Source organism: Bombyx mori, chromosome 10, assembly GCF_030269925.1.
Source record: "Bombyx mori chromosome 10, ASM3026992v2".
NCBI classification, from domain to species: domain Eukaryota; kingdom Metazoa; phylum Arthropoda; class Insecta; order Lepidoptera; family Bombycidae; genus Bombyx; species Bombyx mori.
In genome coordinates, this window is record NC_085116.1 from 17,394,004 (window position 1) to 17,415,443 (window position 21,440).

Sequence of the window (21,440 nt, forward strand, 5' to 3'; positions counted from 1 at the left end):
CAATTGTATGTTTCATAAATAAATTATAAAAAAAAAACTTCTTCCATGCAGTAATTGGTACAAAATGAAACCACCGTTATAATAAAAACTTCGACCATTTGCTCGAAATAACAAAAAAATGGGAACAATAATACATTTCACCGTAACACGTTTCTGTCAATCATAATACAGCCTTTATAGCCGTCGGTAATGGAATGTCATGACGCACAATAAACGGCGGCCCACATTAACGCTTATAATCAATTAGTCCAGCTACACGATGATAAATCGTTTACCGTGAAAGGGGTACACGCTTGAAGCATTCTGTTATGTTTGTTTTGATGAGATTGCTATTTTTAAATTACTTTTCACTTAGCGTTAACTTGGTTTAATATGAACTGTTTTATAAGTAGGTAATATTAGAATGTGCGAAATAAATAGATGATTGAATAGTAAAAAGTTTTTACCCGTAATTCATATGTTTAATTTCTTTGTTTCCAAACCAGTAACCACTTAACACCAGGTGGGCTGTGAGCTCGTCCACACGTCTAAGCAATAAAAAAAAACAAATTTAATATAAAATAATGTATTTATAAATCTAGGGGAGTCCGAATGAAAGCTAATATGGAGTTTTTTCTAATTATAGATACATGCGCTCTCATATTATTGATTCCTTCAATGGATCTAATTCATATGTCTAACAATCACAAATCACTTTAACCCGTCATTAACTGCTTTCAGATATATTTTGCGTTTTCATCTAATATTTAGATTCACTAGAAATTCTACATGAATGTACCAAATGCAGAAGTCACAAAATGTGGTGGTAGATATACTATTTTTTATTTATTTATTGCTTAGATATGTGGAAGAGCTCACAGCCCACCTGGTGTTAAGTGGTTACTGGAGTCCATAGACATTTACAACGTAAATGCGCCACCCACCTTGAGATATAAGTTCTAAGGTCTCAGTATAGTCATAACGGCTGCCCCACCCTTCAAGCCGCAACGCATTACTGCTTCACGGCAGAAATAGGCGGGGTGGTGGTACCTACCCGTGTATACTCACAAGAGGTCCTTGCACCAGTAAATTAAATGTAGAAAACACCTCTAGTACCGCGACTGTGGCTGTGGCTTCCAAACATAGCACATACTAAGAGACAGGTGGGTTAGAGTTGCAGGTTGGTTAGGAGCACATTGCTGATGACAAGAGTAATCGGGTACAGAAATCCGCAGCTTGAGAACACGATATCGACTGGCCACAGTGGATTAGAATAGTGCACTAAATACAAGTATTCGCTAAAGAAAATAAGTCGATTCGACGTATCGTGCCCTATTGAATTTAAAAATAACTAATTCCTCTTGTCATGACTACGAAGACCCAAGTCAAATAATCTGCCTGTTCCTCTAGGTGCTGTGAATTCATAGTGAGTGTATAGAAGAATATATGTCAATAAGTAATTATTATTTATTGTTAGCATAATTTTCAAATGATCACGAATAATGCTTCGTTCTCTTCTGTATGTGACTGTAACGTTATATAAAAAATAATCAATATGAGATTACGACGGTAAAAGTGATTTTAATAATGTATTGATTGTTAGTTTGAACCGAGAATCGAACACCGACTACCGTACCTAAAATGTCCTGATACATGAAAATGTTCCGAAGTGTAAAAGTAAACAAGCTGAGCGAAAAGGGAAAACAATTTTGGCACCTAGTATACTTATTGCCTTCGCAAGTTTCCATTAGAAAAACTTATAATATAAACTAACCTGAAGATGGTGGGCAGACGTCCCCGAGCCCACGAGGTCACGGGGTCTTGACCTCGTGCGTCAGTAAATTTCATTGCGTGCTGTACAAAAAACAATCCTAAATATTTCGATCACATTTTTATCATTATTGTGAACCTGTTTTATTTTGCCGTGATAGTTCATTCTTCATCCGGTATACTGTAATTTAGATTTCACATTTTATTACAGGTTAAAAGTTTACATTTCCTACAACGATTCCCAATTTCTTAGGTGAACCAAAAAAGGCATCTTCGCGGCATCTACAGGACATAGCCATAGCTGTTTAACGCATCAGAGATCTAGACAACAGTTAATGCAACCAAAAGTGGAGTTGAATGAACTGCAGAAAAACATGATGAAACTCATTTCTCTAATGTCATGTATTTAATGAGAATGCCAAAAAAACATGATCGGTTCTGCGGCGCCGGGTCTGTGGCGTTTAGCACGTCGCTAACTAGCGCTCGATTCATTTTATTTTTCATTCCTTAATGGGTCATTGACAGGGTCAATAACTTTCTTTATGCTTCTTTTATTGGCATAGCTGGGTAAAGGTTTGATGGATACGACTTTTGGTCTTGCGATTGAAATCCGTTTGAGTCGAATATTCTAAAGCTTTCTTGCATATAGCTTTAAGAATTGGTGCTTTTAATCTTTTTAGAATACGGGCTAGCGTTGAACTTTGGTTCTCTCAGTGTTGTGTATCGTACGCGGAGTGGTTTGTTTGAGTCGATTCTGTCATTTCATTTTTACCAACCATCGCACTGGCCACCACCGGCGCAGAGTTCGCTCGCACCACCTGGAACACCTGCTTTGGTCGATGTTATGTCTGAGGGCATCCTGTTTACCATACTGGTTTTGAAATGAATTACCCTCTACAGTCCCTCTTCATATGAGGTTTGAAAGGACTTCTTAGTTTGGTGACAGGTTTTTTTTTTATTGTTTATGATTGAAGGATTACTGGTGGCCCGGAGGCCTTTCCAAATTCACCAGGACAGGTGGGCGAGCAAAGGCTCAGCCAGGAGGGGTGGGATTTGCTAACCGATCGCCTCCGAAGGAGACCTAACAGCTCAAGAGCAGCTGCTTCGCGAATGAATCTACTATCGGATCGGAATCGCGACCCGCTGAGCAGATCCGGCGAGAAACTCAGCGAGCTGATTCATGGGTTAGGTTGCACGGCGAACTCTTTGTCGAGTTCGACGAGTACGGTTACCGGGGTCTCTAAGCCTGCTCCTAGTCTTAGAGCTAAAGGCGTCTAATGCAAAGGTTATTGGATCTGATGGATCCGTAAGGATAGTGGCAAGTAGCGCATTAACTATGTCCCTGGGTGACGGTGATCACTCAACATTAGGCCTTACCTCATACTTTTTTGGCTTTGGTGACACTATGTACGAATTTGTTACACCCGATTACTATTCATAGTATAGTCACAGAGCCTGGAACATACAACTTTAAAATAAGTAATTTATAAAATGTGACCCAGTTTTTATTTATTATTGATTTACTTTCTGGTATCATTACACTAGGTAGGGTTAGTATAACATGAAGCAAGTTGTAATTACCATGTGAAGCATCTTTTACGGACCGAGGATAGGGAATGGAAGTATCGTAGCTCACCTATGTATGTGTATCTTGAAGTCGTGATAGTCTGAGATCCTCATAGAACGTGTACCTTACTGGCTGCTTCTTTTGAAGAACTCTAGCAAGGTAACGATCTGATAATAAATCATTGCATTTAAACATTCGGTGTAAAATTAAGCACACTGGACGCTAATTTAAAAAATAATGAAAGATAAACACACATCTCAGATTACATTACGAAATTATTATATGTTTATGTATACATTTACATAATACTGCCGTCGTAGCATATTATTCTATTGACATAATCGCTATTGTTTAAATGATTTGTCTGTTACTAGCTTAGCTTAATTAATAAAAAAATGGATTGATTTCATGATTTAAAATTGTAATAACCGAAGTCTCCATTACAAGTCATTAATTGTGGCATCTTTTGGCTGTAAAAATTCATAATAAATTGTTCACTTGATTCTGTTTTATCTTCAATTGAATTGAATGGTATAATCTCTTGTTTATCTCACAAACATAACAAGATGAAATAAAGTTTTCAAAGAAGCCGAAGCGATGATGAACACTCACAATCAGATGGGCCGTAACCTTATTTGCCTGTCGAGGAAAAATAATTATGGTGATAATAGGTGTAAGGAGTTAATAAGCTTGGAATCTTATCTGAGAGCACTTTCACACGATGTCACTCTCTCTCTTGTCAGAAAGTCACTTATAGGACACGTAGGGTTGTCGAGTTTGATAAAATAAAGTTAGGGATTAGCCCAAAATCTATAACATAGCGTTGGCGATGAAAATGACCTTAATAAATAAATGGTAATACATTACCATGTCATGATAATTGCATTAAATGAATAAAGTCCTTTGGACCCTGAAATGCTGCGTTTAAAGCTGACGTTACTAGGGGGTGCAATAGATGCGGGGGTGCGGGTAGCGCGGGGTGGGTCGTCGCGGCACAGACCTGAGTCACATCCCCTTTGATTACTGTTGCCCCGCGAAACGGAATGCTGCGTTACAACTCCAATTAAACTGAAATATGGACAAATGTTACATGTGCACACAACAGACTTCTAATACATTCAATTTTTACTAAAGATATTGCTTTTAAGGTTCATTATTTTACTACAAAATAAACGTAGGATCAACCCTATCAGTGCCGATTATTCTATTGAGTGTATTACGGTTTTCTGATTGAAAAATGACTGCCGGTCGTCTGCCCCTACCGTTGAACCCTTATTGGGACACGTTTCATTGAACCCTATCGAGGACATGCGCTCATTGCTTCTGAGAAACAGGGTAACCAGGCTTTTAAAGTGTCTGTGGAGTAACAAGCACTTAGGATACTCACTGAGCTCATGTAACAGAATTCTGTAATTTGGTGCAGATCTTATATATTTTGCTTAAATATTTTACCTAAGGGCCACGAATGATATACAGTACTAAGGAATATCAGTTTTGATTAAGGTTGAAGTCAAAGTCTACTCACGATCTGACGGGAAGAACGAATTCAGGCGTGTATTATTACTGTATGAAACCATATTCAGTTTGCTTAAGAATCGGCACTAAAATATTTTTCTGGTGTATCACTATTTTTTGGATTACTATTTTTTGTATAATTTATAACTAACTACGTAAAGAACATTGGAGAGAAAAACCCAGGGCAGCTTCCATTTGGAATTCACTTTTGAAGTTATTTAGAGACTCCATACTACACTTTTCCTGATATGAAAAACATATAAGTACGTTGCAATACCCATCAAGGACTGAAATAAAGCGATTATATGTATTTCAATAATAACAGTACACGGTTTCGCAAATTTCAGTCCAGGAGCGGTGGAAAACGAATGATCAGCTCTTTGTACAATTTACAGTCAAAATAATGGCCTGTCTACTGTCGATCAGGACACGTTCTCGACTACACATCCCTTCATCAGTCATTGGGCACCGTTATTTGTCACGTACGAGATGTATGACAGTATTTATTGTTGCTCGTATATCAGGGTGCTCTGTAATACGATCGGAGCGGATAATTGATGGGTCATTCATATAAGTCGGTTCGCGTTTTGAAACAACAACGTTTTGATCAAACTTCGTTCTCATTTGTGAATAATAAATGATTATTTCGCGAGTGATTATGTCTCCTTTAGTAATTTAGGCCCTTTCACACTACTTATTATACTACATAGTATTTATACTTTCACACTACATAGTATAAAACAAAGTCGCTTTTTCTGTCCCTATGTATGCTTAAATCTTTAAAACTACGCAACGGATTTTGATGCGGTTTTTTTAATAGATAGAGCTATTGAAGAGGAAGGTTTATATGTATAATAATATCTATTAAATAGTGGAGAAATTAATAATAAATTACAGTTTCCGAAGCGAAGCGAGGGCGGGTCGCTAGTTGTAAATAAATTGAAGACATTTTGTTTTGGTTTCTAACCAGTACCGCCCGCCAAATGCTGACCACCAGTAGGCCACGTTACAAAGTAAATGCATTGTACTGTATAGTATTACGTGGGCAGTTAAGATTGCATCTTCGGACGTTGCTCCCGACTTACCCATGTACGAATAACGTTCGGTTTTTGCCATACGTTCTACAATATTGTAGTGTCCTTTGTATTTAGTTATGTTATTGGGTTGCTGTAGGCGTATTTTTCTGTGAAGAGTGAATTTTCTGTGGGGGTTTACGACAAAGGGAAGATCTTCCACCGACCGGGTAATATTGCGCGTAATATTGACCGATGGTCCAAATGTTGTTGTTCGGAACTTGTGTATATGATTGATGAGATTCAGGCATCTGTCAAATATCTTGAGTTCTATGATGGTTACCGCCCCATGTACATCATTGTCTATTTTGTTAGTAAACACAATTTATGTTTTAAGATATAATTGGCTTTACGCCTGAAGAATTTTTTTAAAGCTTGTCCAGTTGTGCCTATTTCTAACAATAAATTTCGTTGTTCCAGGTCAAAAGGCGACATGGCGTCGCCAAGATTTTCAACCATTTTGCTAGCAGCATTCCATCTTTTTACCGTATGTTGGGGAGGTGAGTTAAGAAATAATTTTCTACCTTTAAGATATTGACGTTACCGATGTCTAAGAAGGCAACGAGCATAATGATTCATCAGCATAAATTAAGAAAACGTTACAAAATAACGTAATCACTACTCGAAACAATAAAGATTATTTCCTTGAAAATTCTTTATAATAATATGTATTTTGAAGTTAAATATATCCTTGACTTTAATTTATTGAGCACAACTGCCAGTCCAACTGAATTCTTCTCTTGCTTCTGTCACGGCGGATGCGTTAGCGCCAGAGCGACTAAAATGATATTATTTATACCAAAAAAAAAAAAAAACTCCAAACTCAGTAATCAGTGGCCAAGTCTTTTTTCCGCATATTATGATGAATCACGATTTGAAGGTTATGAAATATTGCGTCAGATTCGGAGACGCAAACTTTATGACAAAATTGTTTTTTTTTTTTGTATTTCTAATGATGGCGTTAAATACTTAATGAGTAACTAAAGCGATATATGAGAAATTAAAGTAATTTGCAAATCATAAGTTAGTAAACTAGTCAATCGTAAAGATGTTAACTTGTAAAGAATATCTTCGTAGGCTATTTCGATAAAAGTGACTTATGAGAATGTACGTGTTATGCGCGTATATTCCAGATCAGTAATGAATTCCTTAGACATTCCATCTCCATAGCGATAGTGAGATGAGCGCGCTCATTCCGACCGCTTGCTGGTATGTAGCTGTCACAATTATAAAATATTTATGTAATGTATATAACTATCATTTAAATTGAGATGACAACAAAAGAACTGAAAAAGACGTGGATTGTGTGTAAAGAATTATGTTATGTAATATTCAGCTGTGAAAGATGCTTTATTATATTATTGCACCAACTCCGACTATTCGCTTAGGGAGTCCGTAAATCGCAGAATTACAGTATCACGGGTAGAAATGAAACTTAATACGGCTTTACTTAGGAAGACAAATATATATTATAAATATATTATATACTCGCTGGGCTAGATTACTGTGAAGATAGCGTAGTTACGAAGCAAGTGACTTCGGAAGGTACATATATTTCCAAGGACAATTTGTTTTTTTTAAGTTTAAGGGGTGAACGTAATCCCATCGCTAAAGAACTGACACATAAATGTCTTAAAACTCTCTAAACTAACTAAAGAAATGTTCATAAGTACATCGACGAATAAGTGAGTAAAATTGGAAATGGGTAAATTAATTAGAGATAGCTCCGAAAAACTTTCTTAAAGAAATAAAAGAAAATCTTTGAACATGAAAACGACTTGCGAAAAAAATGAACATTAAATCAGCTGTCAATAAAATTGGTCGCAGTAACTTACCTCAGCGCGTCCGTTGAGTCACGCGAGGAATGCCGTTTGACCGCCGCCCCCCTCCCCTGACCCGTGTCTAGTCCATGGGAATTGCATGGCTGTCCTCATCTAGTCATTAGTAAGGCTAAAAATAAAACTGCCCGGCGTCCTGTGGGTGTTCAGCGCCTCAACAACGTTAAAGGAACCTTTGTCCTTACGTGCCTTTTTAATCACGCTTTATGACGAGAGCACTTATATTTGTAGTGTGATTTTAATTTGGTGTAGTTTTAAAATATAGAAATTAAATTGCTTTTTCATAACTTACCTAATTATTTGTTTAGATTGATAGAACTAGTTCATTAATGCGTGTAAATACAAATGGTGGGGTTATGTTCTAAATTCGCACGGGTCGGTAGCACTGTCCTATCTATTATTTTATTACTATCTATAATACAACTGAAATATCGACTTCGACTGTGGGTCGCAAGCCCGTCCGCAATACACAAAGCATCTGTTTCATTTAACACAAAGTAAAGTTCAAAGAAAAGCTCACAGCGAAAGTATCAAACGCGGTAAGCTCGTCAAAGTAAAATCACTGAAACAGAGGTATGTATTTCAAACGAAACACGTCTTCTTTGACTCGCTTAAGATATTTGAGTACTTTAACGTTATTTCGGTTTTTCCATTTTATTTCCAAGTGGTTGTGTATTGCCGACTCTGAATATTGTCGAGAAGAATATTCTGAGGACATTTCTGCCGATGCGTTGGTCGTAATCTGTATCCTAACCTTAAAATCATCATTATATATATTTAATTTATTAAACAGAAGATTAAGAATTTTCAATCTGGTCGCGGTATAAGCAGATGAAGTAGATTGATTGATTTTAAATTAAAATTATGTTTACCTAACTTCATATTGTAGTTAAAACGATTCGTTGCAGAAGTACTGATTAATTCATTAGTACCTACATCTCCAAACTACATTTCTTTGTGGGATTTAATTAAAGTTTCTTCATAATAATATCCTTTTCTTCTGAAACAAATTGTCATACAAGTTTTATATTAAAGTACTAAGTTTATATTTTATATTAAGTTTTATATTGTTATTTTTTATTAGCTTTTATTGTAATAAAGAATAAGTAGATATCGTGTTTATTGGCATAATAACATTAATATAATATCTGGCTTGTCCCTGTGTCCAAGTTGCTTTATAGTTTTGATCCATGATGGGAAAAACGCGTATTCCATATCTTTACATTCTCTAAATTATGTAAATATTTATACTCTTGTATTGTAGCTTTTATGTTTCTTCGTTGATATTTCTACTTAAGCCAAATGATCAACCTGATCTCGAGTGGTCAATGATCAAATAGACCGATAGTACTAGTGGTAGCTCACAGTTGTTAAGGCCAGAGGTTAACCCATCAAGCAATTTAAATTGGGGAGCCGAGCGGCTTGTGACCAACTTCATTCAACTTCAACTTCATAGTCCGAAGAGAATTTGTATTCCAAATCGGACTGGGTGAAATATCGACTTGATAAAATTGCGAACAGTAAAAATTTAACCTTCAAAACTATCGGTACAATACACACTAACAAAAAGTAAATACATTCCAATTTAAGTTCAGAGTACGAACCTGTTTCACATATACAAGATGCTGTCTTTAATACTCATTGCGGTTCAAGCAATAAAAAACATTACGCTGTGATAAAAAGGTTCATTTAAGTTCATGTAGCTTATTTGGATGGATTTGAAAGGGCTTTTTAATTAAGATACACAACAACACAGCATTAATTAAGCGGCGCGATAGCGTCGACCGCTCCGATATAACACAGAACTTATAGGGCAATAATTTGGTTTATATGAGTTTTAAATGAAATACATATATGAAATACTACCTGGAGCCACTGCGGTCATCCACAGTGCGTTTCCAGAGGTCTTTTTTGCCACGTACCATCCGGCTATGGAATGAGCTCCCTTCCACGGTGTTTCCCGAGCGCTATGACATGTCCTTCTTCAAACGAGGCTTGTGGAGAGTATTAAACGGTAGGCAGCGGCTTGGCTCTGCCCCTGGCATTGCTGAAGTCCATGGGCGACGGTAACCACTCACCATCAGGTGGGCCGTATGCTCGTCTGCCTACAAGGGCAATAAAAAAAAAAATACATGACAAACTTTGTTTCGTGGCGGGTTCGCTAGACATAGCTATTGCCAGATGGCAAAGAACAAGAAAACGTTTTTGTTGCATAGAAATAATTAGATCGCGGCCCATGTGTTGTTAAATGGTTACTGAAGCCCGTGGACATTAATTACAATGTGAATGCCGTCGTTCAAACATGAGGTCTAAGTCCCAATCGTGTCAGATTCAGATCTGAATCAGAACATACGACTTATTCGCGACCGATATACGTACCATCACCACCAGCCACCCTTGCAATCGTACCACCAGTAAAAATAATTTAAAAGTAAAAACACAAAATTAATTATGTTCACATAATTGTAAGTAACTTAAATTGATAGAGCTTCAATTTTGTCGCTTAACAATATTGCTATGTAATATTGACGCATCACGTGACAAACATTGCAATAATGATGTGTCCGCTTACGTTTCTACGTCACGGAATAAGTTTTTGCAGTTGAATTAATACTTGATAGATTAGTGTTGATGACGTCATCAACATCAGGCTGTGCGTTACTCGTATTCTGTGTTGTTGTGCGTGGCCCCATCGTGTAGAATCGGGCAAGCGTGTGCAGCAACACGCGGCGTGAAGAGTTCCGTAGATCGCAGTCATCCGTCGGAGTTAATATGAATTTCATAACATCAAGTCGAAATTTTGAAGAACTTAAAAAATAAAAGGAAAGCTACATGTCGTAATTGCATTGTTTTATGACCGAATTCGCGTTTTATGTTCATTGTATATAACAATATGTTACTTTATGCACACTTATTGCTGTCAATTTAATTGAAAGATTACTTTGGTTAGTAGTAACTAGACCAAACAGCATTATGTTATTCGGGCTGCTTATAAAACATGATAATATGTATACGATGTCTCCACACTCAAATTTTGTATCTAAATAATAATATAACAAATCGACTTCAATAATTACGAACATCGAATAGATTCTCTCGCACAAATTTATAATAAGCCATTTCCTCTCATTCACAAAAGATGTTAATTTTAAAATTTTTGGTTTTACTTTTTGAAATTATACTTCTTTATTTTGAAGATTTTTTATTAAAAAAATTGATGAGTGAAATTTTACGATGTGCGCGCACCGTGACATAAAAATTAACAGAATGAAGTTGCCCACTAAATCGCTCATTACAATACGACCGACGTAACTTGGCGAGTCTGAATATAGCCGCAGGTGAACATTCCGAACCGTACCGAGAATTACCGAATTTATACGATGTCAAGAAAAGGGATGTCCAATATGCGTGTTTGAGGATGTTGTTTAATCGATTTTTTTTCAAATTGATTAAAATTTAAATAAAAAAAAGAAATAAATTTAATAAAAATAAAGTACAACTTCTTACGCGCGTACACAAGTACCCTTTTTTATTTTAGTTTTCAAATTTTCACCTTAGTTTAGTTTTAACTTTGATTTCGTTTACAATTTAAAAAAAAAACTCTATTAACATTATCAGATTAGTAAATATGACGGAAGACAAGTTCACACCTTCTCTATACTCCACAGGATATAAAATTTGATTGCCACCATCCTCTACAACCACTTTGGTATATAGGGTCGAAACAACTACTATCACTTTGACTGCAGTGTGATTACTTCCACTTCGAAGTGCGGTGTCTCAAGAACTGAGTGCTATACGGGGTTCTTAATGAAGTTAGTCGGGCGATTAGGACTGTAAAGACCTACATAGAGCGGACGGCCAAATCTTGTTGCTTAGAGCTTGTATAAATAGGAATGTAAGCGTGTCGATGTCCTTAGCGCGATTTAGGCTTCTGCCAAATATTTACTATTCTTCGATGGCTTCCGCTAGATTACATTTACCCAATGCTAAATATTTCAATTATCAAAATCATTATTTCAGTTTCTAGATTTTAATACATTATCCGAGTCAGTATCAAGTGAATATACTAAAAGGAATCGGATGGGCTGAAACATCTAAGCCGTAGAGTCTAAAAATAATTTTAGATGCGTCATGTTGCTCTTACTCCAGGACCAGCCCTGACACAGCACTAGCCGCTAACAAAATCTTATTAGGTTTGAATAGTCCCTCTCGTCGCGACAAGGCAGTTAACACAAAAAAACCATGATCGTGTATAACACGTACGGCAACCAATAAATATTTGGTTGTGACAAGTTTTGTGACGTCATTGTTACATATTTGCTCAGCATATTTGCCTTGTAACACGTGTGTCTGCCGAATCTAATATTTTTGTAGTCGATATTTTAGTGGGAAAGCAAATAATGTTTATTCATTTTGTAATTTGCTGTGTGATTTTTAGGATTCCGCAGCTGAATGCTACATAAGGAACCTTTAAAATGTACTGCTTTGTCGAGATTCTTTGTCCCATGGCCCCACACAGTGTTCCGTAGGTAGACTGAGTGAACACAAAACGTTTGTAATGAATACAAGATAGTTCAATAACACGAAGGCATACATTATCACGTAAAAGATTGAAGGTGTGAAGATTAGAAAATATTATGAGGTTACGAGAAAAAATAACATTCAGAGACATCTTTATATTCCAAAGGCAGTGAAATCAGAGAAGCTCAAACCAAATGAACTCTAGTTCAAGCGCCCTAAAATACAAAGAGGAAAAGAAAAAGAAATTTAAGCGCTCAAATAAATCAACGGAGCCTCGCTCTGTCAGTGATTGCCGACTTAAATCAAAAGTTTTGTAGGGGATTCTGTCAGAAGCGGGGGGTGAGAAGGGGGTAGAAGTGCGGAAAAGGGTAAAAGACTTCTGTTCATGATGTGATAGCGCTGGTTAATTTTTGTCGCAATATTTTTTTTTGGAAATCTCTAGGTAACGATTTTAATTATTTTATTGTATTAATATAACGTAAAGGGGTGCATTGTAGAAATTATTGACACAGCCAGGCATAGTGGAAGTGCCAAAAAGCTCTAAATGGATTGTGTTAACATTACGTATGTTTACTTATCTCATGCCAAATAAGAAGCTACAAAAACACAGATTATAATATGTTCAGCTCCAAAAACGAACCGCAACCAGTCGAATCATGAATGGTCTGCCTTCCTTTTATATTCCGAGGGGAGGGTGCCCTCCATTCGTCATCCCAATCTGTCGCAAGGAGCAGGATTTGTCTGAATGAGCTTTGCTGAGTGGAAATTAGTTGGTCATTCTGTTCTCGAGAGGAACTCGACGAAAGGCGAGTCGTTGGATAACCTACTTTAAAAAAACGGTTGTCTGTAAAGTCGGTTTACTGACGATAGTTGAACGTGACAACGTCATAAGAAAATACTGATGGAATGGTTTCATTTTTCAAAAGAAAATTTTAATTTTATTTGTTTGATAGATATTTTGTATGGATATAGAGAAGGAGGTAAATGGAAATCACTATTGAATTGATCGTGACGCTTCAACTTCTCTCATGGCGTTTTCAATGTTCAAATTAGACTCGAATTGACCACGGCGTTCCATGATCGCGTCTTTGTTGTCGTCAAATAATTGGACAAATTTATTGCCAGTTTAGCCACGTGATCGTGGAACGCCTCAAAGCGAGGGCGAGGTAACGCCGCATGAGTCATGTTTTTTCGTGCGTGCAACCTGCACCATCGAATTATAAGACGTTGTCACGTCAAATAATAACTGATTGTGGTTCAATATCGATAACTGTGCAAACACAAACTATAATTTGACATTGAATGCAATTTAGCAGCAAAAATATTTGAAATTTGCATATATTGTGAGTGTGTGTGTGCATGTTTAATAGTGCTTTAAATTAGCCTATAAATTTATAACTTGACGTTGATATATGAGTACATCTCACTTCCCTTGTTGCCAGGTCCGGTGGGTCCGCTACCGAATGTAACGAGCGTCGATTTGGGACTTAAAGAAGGTTTGTATAATAAAGGATTTGAAATATTTATTTTATTTTATGATTCACTGGCAAGCTTGCTTTTCATATAATTTGCTTATAATAATATTAGTGTAGTGTAGTAGGATAGTGATATTTTCACCGAGTATCGATGCTATATATTTGGCCAGAATACAGAGAGGATCTCGCTGACTGATAATGTGTGGGCATTTATAAATGAAAAGACGTGGGTAAACATTCCTGGTACTTAATGCTAGCTACTATTTTTGCTTTAACATCAGTCGTTCTTACATCCCTATCTTATTTACTAACTTTTTAAATATTATATTTATAATATTATAATATTTTAAATATTTAATATATAAACTTTTTAGTCTTCATTTCATAACCCTTTACAAAATATTTTTGTAAATCAAATCAACTGATATCCTTTACATTTTCATCCAGCTTAGTCTTACCTTTTCTAAAAAAAAAAAATCGCCAAATTTTCCTTTGATGTGTTATTTTCCAATTCTTATCCTCTTGTTATCGAGTCTATTATTTTCTGTTCTATGCGTTCTGATCCATCACAAATTCGGTCTGCGCATTTCCTCTTTAATAGTCTGACCCTTCTCACAATGTCAGTTAACTATTGAAGTATTGACAGACATGGCTTCTATTTTCTTGTTTCTTCTTTTGTCAATGAAGAACATAGCTCTCTTATTTATTAATGTTTATATACTCTAATAATTCACGCTGTTTGATTTCTTTCTTAATTCGCATTGTCCCGTTAGGACTTCACTGCTAATAATTAACATTTTATTACTTTTACCAATACAAACCATACAACGCGAATTCTGATTCATCTTTTGGCGTTGTTGTAGTCAGGTGCAAACACATTAGGTTCTTGGGCTCAACCAACTGTCTACTCCCACGTATAGGGATGCAACCATGCCATCGAGTATCCATTATAGTTGTAAGTCATTTTAGCGTTAACGCTAAAATATATAAATACTAAATTTCTACAGCGATAGTACATAACATTATCGCGTGTTACATAAATTGGTTATAGAAGCACGTTGTAGCGCACGTGTGTTTGTGTGTATGTGCAATTATAAATAATTGGATTTTGTTCCGTTTCCTCGGACCTAGCTATCGACGGTTTTGTTTTATGCAAAATTCTAAGTCTGAACTACATGAAACTAGAATTGATTTGATTGAAATAAGCAGGTCACCGACTTGCAACCTAATTTCCTTACCTATTCGCTGGTGGCCTAATGGGCTATCCCAGTTTCTCGCTGACGACGGGACGTGCAACCTAGCTCAGAGACACTGATAGCTTACTGGTGGTAGGCCCTCTTGTGAGTCCGCACGGGCAGGTACCACCGCCCTGCCTATTTTTGCCGTGAAGCAATAATGCGTTTCGGTTTGAAGGGTGGGGCAGCCGTTGTAACTATACTTGAAACCTTAGAACTTATATTTCAAGGTGGGTGGTGTATTTACGTTGTGGATGTCTATTGGCTCCAGTAACCACTTAACACCAGGTGGGCTGTGAGCTCGTTCACCCATTTAAGCTTACTTAGTAAATAAATAAATAAAAAAGCCCACAAAGTTTCTCGCCGATTCTTCGCAATGCGTCGCGATTCTAATTTGGTGGTAGATTCATCGAAACACTGTTTTTACTACGGCTAGTCTTAGCAAATACTCTCAGGTTGAGCCCGGGAGCTCAACTACCAGTCCGCCCGCTGTTGGAATAGGCTACCAATGATTAAGCAGAATGAAAAAAAACAAAGGTGAATCGGAACACACGATTAGCTATCTTCTAGTAGTAGATAACGATGAGACGACAGTAACAACTCGTACTGGCTTCTGGTGCGATCTCAATTCAGGAAAATGTCGCTTGAGGCACCCAGCAGCTAGCGCCAATTAACGGCCCATAACACAGTGCAATTTGAAACTGAAGAGTAGTAAACGTCAAAGCGTCACTTAATCCTTACCACTGAGTTAAACTAAGAAGAAAATCAAGTTTTGTGTAACATGGATGATTATGTTTTTCAAATTGCATCAATTTATTATACATTTTTAAAAATATTCTATAACATGTCTATTTCCTCATTTTCCAGGTAGTTGCGCGCTAGGAGACGTGGTATATCTTCCCGGAGACGAATTCCCAGGTTCAGACCCCTGCGAGAAGTGCAAGTGCTCCGATGGAGGGGGGGTCCAATGTGAGAAGCAGCAATGCGAATCCAGGCCTGGCTGCAAGGCTGTGCATCGACCCGACCATTGCTGTCCAACGTATCAGTGTGGTACGTAGCCGATGAGCATATAAAACCTAATCATTGCGCATGCTGTTGATACTTTGACGACATCCCACAAATACATATACGGCATTAAATTAAATAAAATAAACGGCAGGTTAGTAGGGTGCGGCCACGTGTGTCCTATTAAAACTCCCGACGCATAGACACATTAAAAAATAGATTATATTTCTTAGTTTGACGTTCGCGTTACAAATGTATTGAAACATTCCAGTCCGGCGTGGTTAATCAATTTGCGCCCGCACTTAATCAAGTACACATCACCTGAAAATAAAATTACAATAATATTTCTATCGTGGTCCTACAAGGACGATAATCACTTGTTGACTTTTGGGAAGACATTTGAGATTACCTTTTGCTTTCCGAATAATGACCATATGGTCGTCTTATCCTTTAGGCCACGACAACTTCACAATATCCTTCAATATCGGTGACTTTAAACAATCAGGTAAATTCAACGTCTTCGAAAGCAATTCAAACACGCTTACAATATTGTTGTTATGCCACGGTCTAGGCTTTTTAAGTTATCAAAAACTAAGTGAAATAAATATAAAAAATATATTTTAAAATACACTTTTTAGTTGCATATTTTGAGTGAGGATTTGTAGATAAGAAAGGAAGTTTTATAGTTGAATCTCGGGCTAAATATACATATTTATTGGTTTCGATTACCATTATTTCGAATACGCGCACTTGTCGTGGTCATTTCGTTTTTTGATTTATTGCAAAGAATCGAATGGCAACTTATTTGTCGAAATTTGATAGCCTAATAGAAACGAATTCACAATGAAATAGTTCAAATTAATTACTCACTTCTTCAATATATAGGTATAAAACAAATCATCGAATATTCTGATGGTTCTGAAGATTATAAGTTCAATTTAATTCCATTCATTCCTTTTCGTTTCAGATTGCGAGCAAGAAGGTCGTGTCTACGATAACGGTGAAAAGTTGGTCGATCCTGCAGATCCCTGCCGCGTGTGCTACTGCCAGGGGGGAGAGGTAGTCTGCAGACGGATCGCTTGCTTCGTCAGAGATGACTGCACTCCTCGGCTTGTGCCCGGTAGATGTTGTCCTGAATACGACAACTGTCCTGTCAGAGGTGAGTTTCTCTTATAAAAGATATAGTATGAAACCTGACAGTTACACAACTAGTTATGGAGAGTGAAATGCATAGACTTGGTCAGCTAAAGTGGCAGTTACTTATAACTAAGGTATTTACAATGAAGACCATAATACATGCACAGTATGATGCGAGAAATGAAATGGATAGATTAAGCTCTAAGGTTAAAAATGCAAGTAGACTCTGCAGGCAAAAAAAAAGACTTAAAACCAATCTATTTGAGGAAAGGCTTGAACTTTTTACATCTGGGTATATGGCTAATTCCTTCTTCTTCTTTGGAAATCTCTTTAACCGTTGTACCATCAATCCCATCTCTGATGGATAATAAAAACAAATTATTTTCTGTCATCCTACTTAATTTAACTCGTATATAAATAAGTAAGTAATTAAAAGAGAGTAGTAGTTAGGTTGGTACTTAAACCTGGATATTGTGGTATAATATGATCAACGTCACCCATCCTTAAAAACGTGGGCTACTAAAAAAGAAGAAACAAAGAGATAATTCTCAAATTCTAAAATCTAGTTTTTCCCACTATAAGGCTATTGCGTTGCTTAGCGTTAGAATTAGACAGCGGCACTAACTCCTCAGACTCTCAGACTTAGTAGAAGCCATCACGTAATCTACTAATTTACAGTCTAATAAACTAAAATTTTTCATTTTGAGATTCTATTCAAAATCTGTAGCATGTTTGTACGTACCGAATTCTTGATGGAAGTGGAGCGGAAGTAGGCTAAAACCACAACGGTAGTAAAATTTTGATTACATGATTTATTTACAGGGGTAACCATGCTTCCTGGCGTCTCTTCCTTGCCGCCCAACCTTTCACCTACAGAAGATATCAAGGGTAGTGCTGCACCAACTGCTCCTAAGGAAAATCTTAAACAAGAATTCACTATTAAGGAAATAACACCAGTATCTGAGATTCCTATAATGAATGATGTGAAAATTAAAAAGATCTTACCATTTCCAAGTATCGACGTTGCCGAGTATTCATCGTCGAAGTCTCCTCCTATCACAAGAGAAGCTACTTCTGAGATATCCGTTAAAACAGAATCTGAAATCGTCAAAACGGACGCTCCTACGATCACTGAAGTCCATCAGAAAGAGAGTGACAAGAAGCCAGATGATACACAGCCCTCTAAAATAAGTTTTTCTACTCAAGATTCTATTAACAGTGATATTTATTCGTCGAATGAATCAACTGTCACAAATGGATTACCTACAGCTCCATCTGTGACTACAACTAAAGCACCGATCATTGAAGAAGAAGACACATCACTTTTTGATCATAACCCAGCATTCCCACCTATTCCAGACGATTTAGCAGTCTTGAGCAACCACGGAGATGAAATCGTACCCGAGCCATCTGCAGAGGGCGACCACATGACTGTGCACGACACCGTTCCCAGCTTGCCTTCAGTAGAGCCAAAGCTTGAAGAACCTATTGAACCTAAAGAAGTCACTGACATTATACTGACAACTGAAAAACCATCGGTCACTTCAATCGAAACTAGTACAACAGCTAAACAAGAAAGCACTACAGTTGTAGAACAGCTCAAAGAAAGCCCAATGCTTAATTTGAGGTCCGCTATACCAACTGAGATACTCAACGCTCCATCTCTTGTACCAGCAGACACCGGGGAGCCGTTAGATGATGGCATAACTACTGATGTACCAGAAATATCCTCAACCACAGAGGAAACCGAAACGTCCAAAGAAAGCTCTAACCACACTATTGAAGTTTCTGAAACTCCTGTTATCGAATCTTTTGCTACAGCTACTGGTGCAGAATTAGACACAACCACTCCTAAAGTATCCACTGAACATGAAATTGAAGTCACCACTAAAGACCTGGAACAAACGACCAGTTCGATAGCAAAATCAAATAGCGCAACGGAAGTGACGTCCCATACTGAAATTAGTTCTTTACCGATTGAAACGAGTGATCAAAATCCACACGAGTCTGAAGCTGTGGTGAAAGATAAAATCGTAGACTCTACTATCGACCCTTTTGCAACTAGCGCTAAGGTTTCACCGTCTGAAGTAATAACCGTTTCAAGGGCGGTGTCAAATGAAGATAACGTATTTGAAAACGTTGAAACTACTGAATTTATTTTAACATCGTTTGGCTCTTCCGAAACTGCCACCGATTCTGTCGAATTGATCAAAATATCTGGTGATCCTGAGAAAAGTGCTCAGATAGTTGTAGAGCCTGAAGAGAAGAGGAATAGTGTACTCGCTGATTTAATTAATCTAGTTAGCGACGTAGCCACGATTAACGACCACACTGAAAACCCTAATAAGGAACAAGCACCGAAACCAACTAGTATATCTGATTCTGAAGAACTCATACCAGTCAACGCTGGGTACAAAAGCAAGAACAGTAATTATAATCAAAACTCTATAACTGAAATTCCTTACAAATCAAAAAATACTCCAGGAAACCGTCAAAAAGTAGTCGAAATAGAAGACGACGAATCTGAGAGTATTACTGATCTTCCGGCACCACACGACAAGGTGGAACCTACCACACGCCGACCGATTATCGATAATGTGTCGGACAAAAAGATGGAGAACAAAACTCAGGAAAAAGATACCGAAATCATAACGCAGTCTTACGTCCCGACGATCAACAGACGGCCGATAAAGGTCATCATGAAGAAAAATAACGACAGGCCGGTTACTGAGTCACCCGAAGGCTCACTGGTATCTGTCTCGAGTGAGGCCTTTACTGATGACATAACCGACACCACAGAGAATAGCGTGGCTGCAGAGGAGAAGAAACGTACAGAAGATTCCACGGAAACCGTGCTGGTCACAGAGGCTCAATGAGGGTCTCCTGACTACTTCCGAAACCTCAGCTTTCAGCATTTCATAGAAAATAAGTTTCGTTCTTGAAACTGTAAGTTAAACTTAGAGACAATTAGTTAGTGACCCTTCCGGGACTTGATTGTATCCATTGTCAATTGAAGTCCGTGTCAGCGGGAGCTTTAGTATAATAATCGTAGATGGTCGAAATATTCGATCGACTTAAGTGAAATTTGGACAAACTATAGTTAAGATAGGCAACAAGGCGCATCGCGTCACATGTGTCAAATTATGAGTTAAGCTGGAGTTCCAATCCTTTTTACCACACGACGTTGCCAGTCGTCGCTGTCGGGATTCCGCCATGGGTTTCCCTATGTAGTAAGTAAGTTATTTATTTTAGTGAGAGATTCTCGAGTGATAGGTGAGCAATCTAGCTAGTCATGGAGTGAGAGCGCAGCCTCTGCGCTCCTAGAAGCCACGTTGCCATACTGCTAGCTTATAAAGAACATGACAAACACATACTCTGAAATTTCATAGCACGAAACGATCTTATGATAATTTAATAAAGAAATAAACTTTATTTCGTACGTTATAAGAATCATTGTTGTATGTTAACGTTTTGCGTTGTATGTGTACTGACATTCCATAGATGTAGTTCCTTTATATCGATGTAACACAGTGAGTGATCCAGTTCATCAAAACTGGGTTGAGTGCCGCGGAGACAACAACATTGGGTACAAAAATGAATTTTAAAATTGAAACAACCTTATGAAATATCTCTAGTGTATCTCTAGTTTAGAGTGTAAATGTGAACGCACATACTCGTAGTTTATATATTGCACCAATTCGGACGATCGCTATCAATGAATAAGTCCATACACAAAATAATTGTCAAGTGTTTCCGGTACTTTACCATATCATATTAGATATTTTCTTGAAAACGCTTTCTGCAGTTGTCAAATTTGATAGCGATCATTTATTATTATGAAGCATTCTTTGACGAGGCTCAGTGGTAGAGTTGAAGTTATGTGTTATCGATTTTTTCGTATGAACATTACGTTGTGTTGTCTGCAGCCGGTCGCAGCACGTGCCAGCATGTTGCCCCGGAAGACCTTTTCTTTTCCCGGGTAATAAGCGCACGTGTTCACTGTTTTATTTAAATATTTGTTTTTTTTTATAATCAATTAAAGAAACCTAGACTGATTATTGGTTTTATTATTTCATCACCCTATTTATTTTATGATATTACAAGATTTTATGCGATGCACTCGTTAAAAAAATAATCTCTGCTTGTTACTGAAAAATAGTAGTTGAGTGAAATCCACGTGATGGTCTATGATTCTAATGATGATATCACGCATACCTACATACATAATTATGAAATTAGCAAAACTTCGGGTTCCAGTCCAGGTCAGGTATGGACAGTTTTTTTCTTCTCCAATAAAAAACCAATAAAAAAACCCACATCTG

General features: G+C 37.3%; 1 protein-coding gene across 2 annotated transcripts in view; it reads left to right on the forward strand.

Moving 5' to 3' along the window:
• Positions 1-21,174, forward strand: part of LOC101745698 (mucin-5AC) — a 61,815-nt gene extending 40,641 nt beyond the window's left edge. For both annotated transcript variants that reach the window (XM_062670774.1, XM_004921499.5), the window contains 5 exons: positions 6,325-6,404; positions 13,709-13,762; positions 15,844-16,026; positions 16,949-17,140; positions 17,941-21,174. In XM_062670774.1, coding sequence (XP_062526758.1) covers positions 6,325-6,404; positions 13,709-13,762; positions 15,844-16,026; positions 16,949-17,140; positions 17,941-19,994 — 2,563 coding nt within the window. In that variant the 3' untranslated portion in view covers positions 19,995-21,174. The remainder of the gene's footprint in view (positions 1-6,324; positions 6,405-13,708; positions 13,763-15,843; positions 16,027-16,948; positions 17,141-17,940) is intronic.
• Positions 21,175-21,440: the final 266 nt, after the last annotated feature.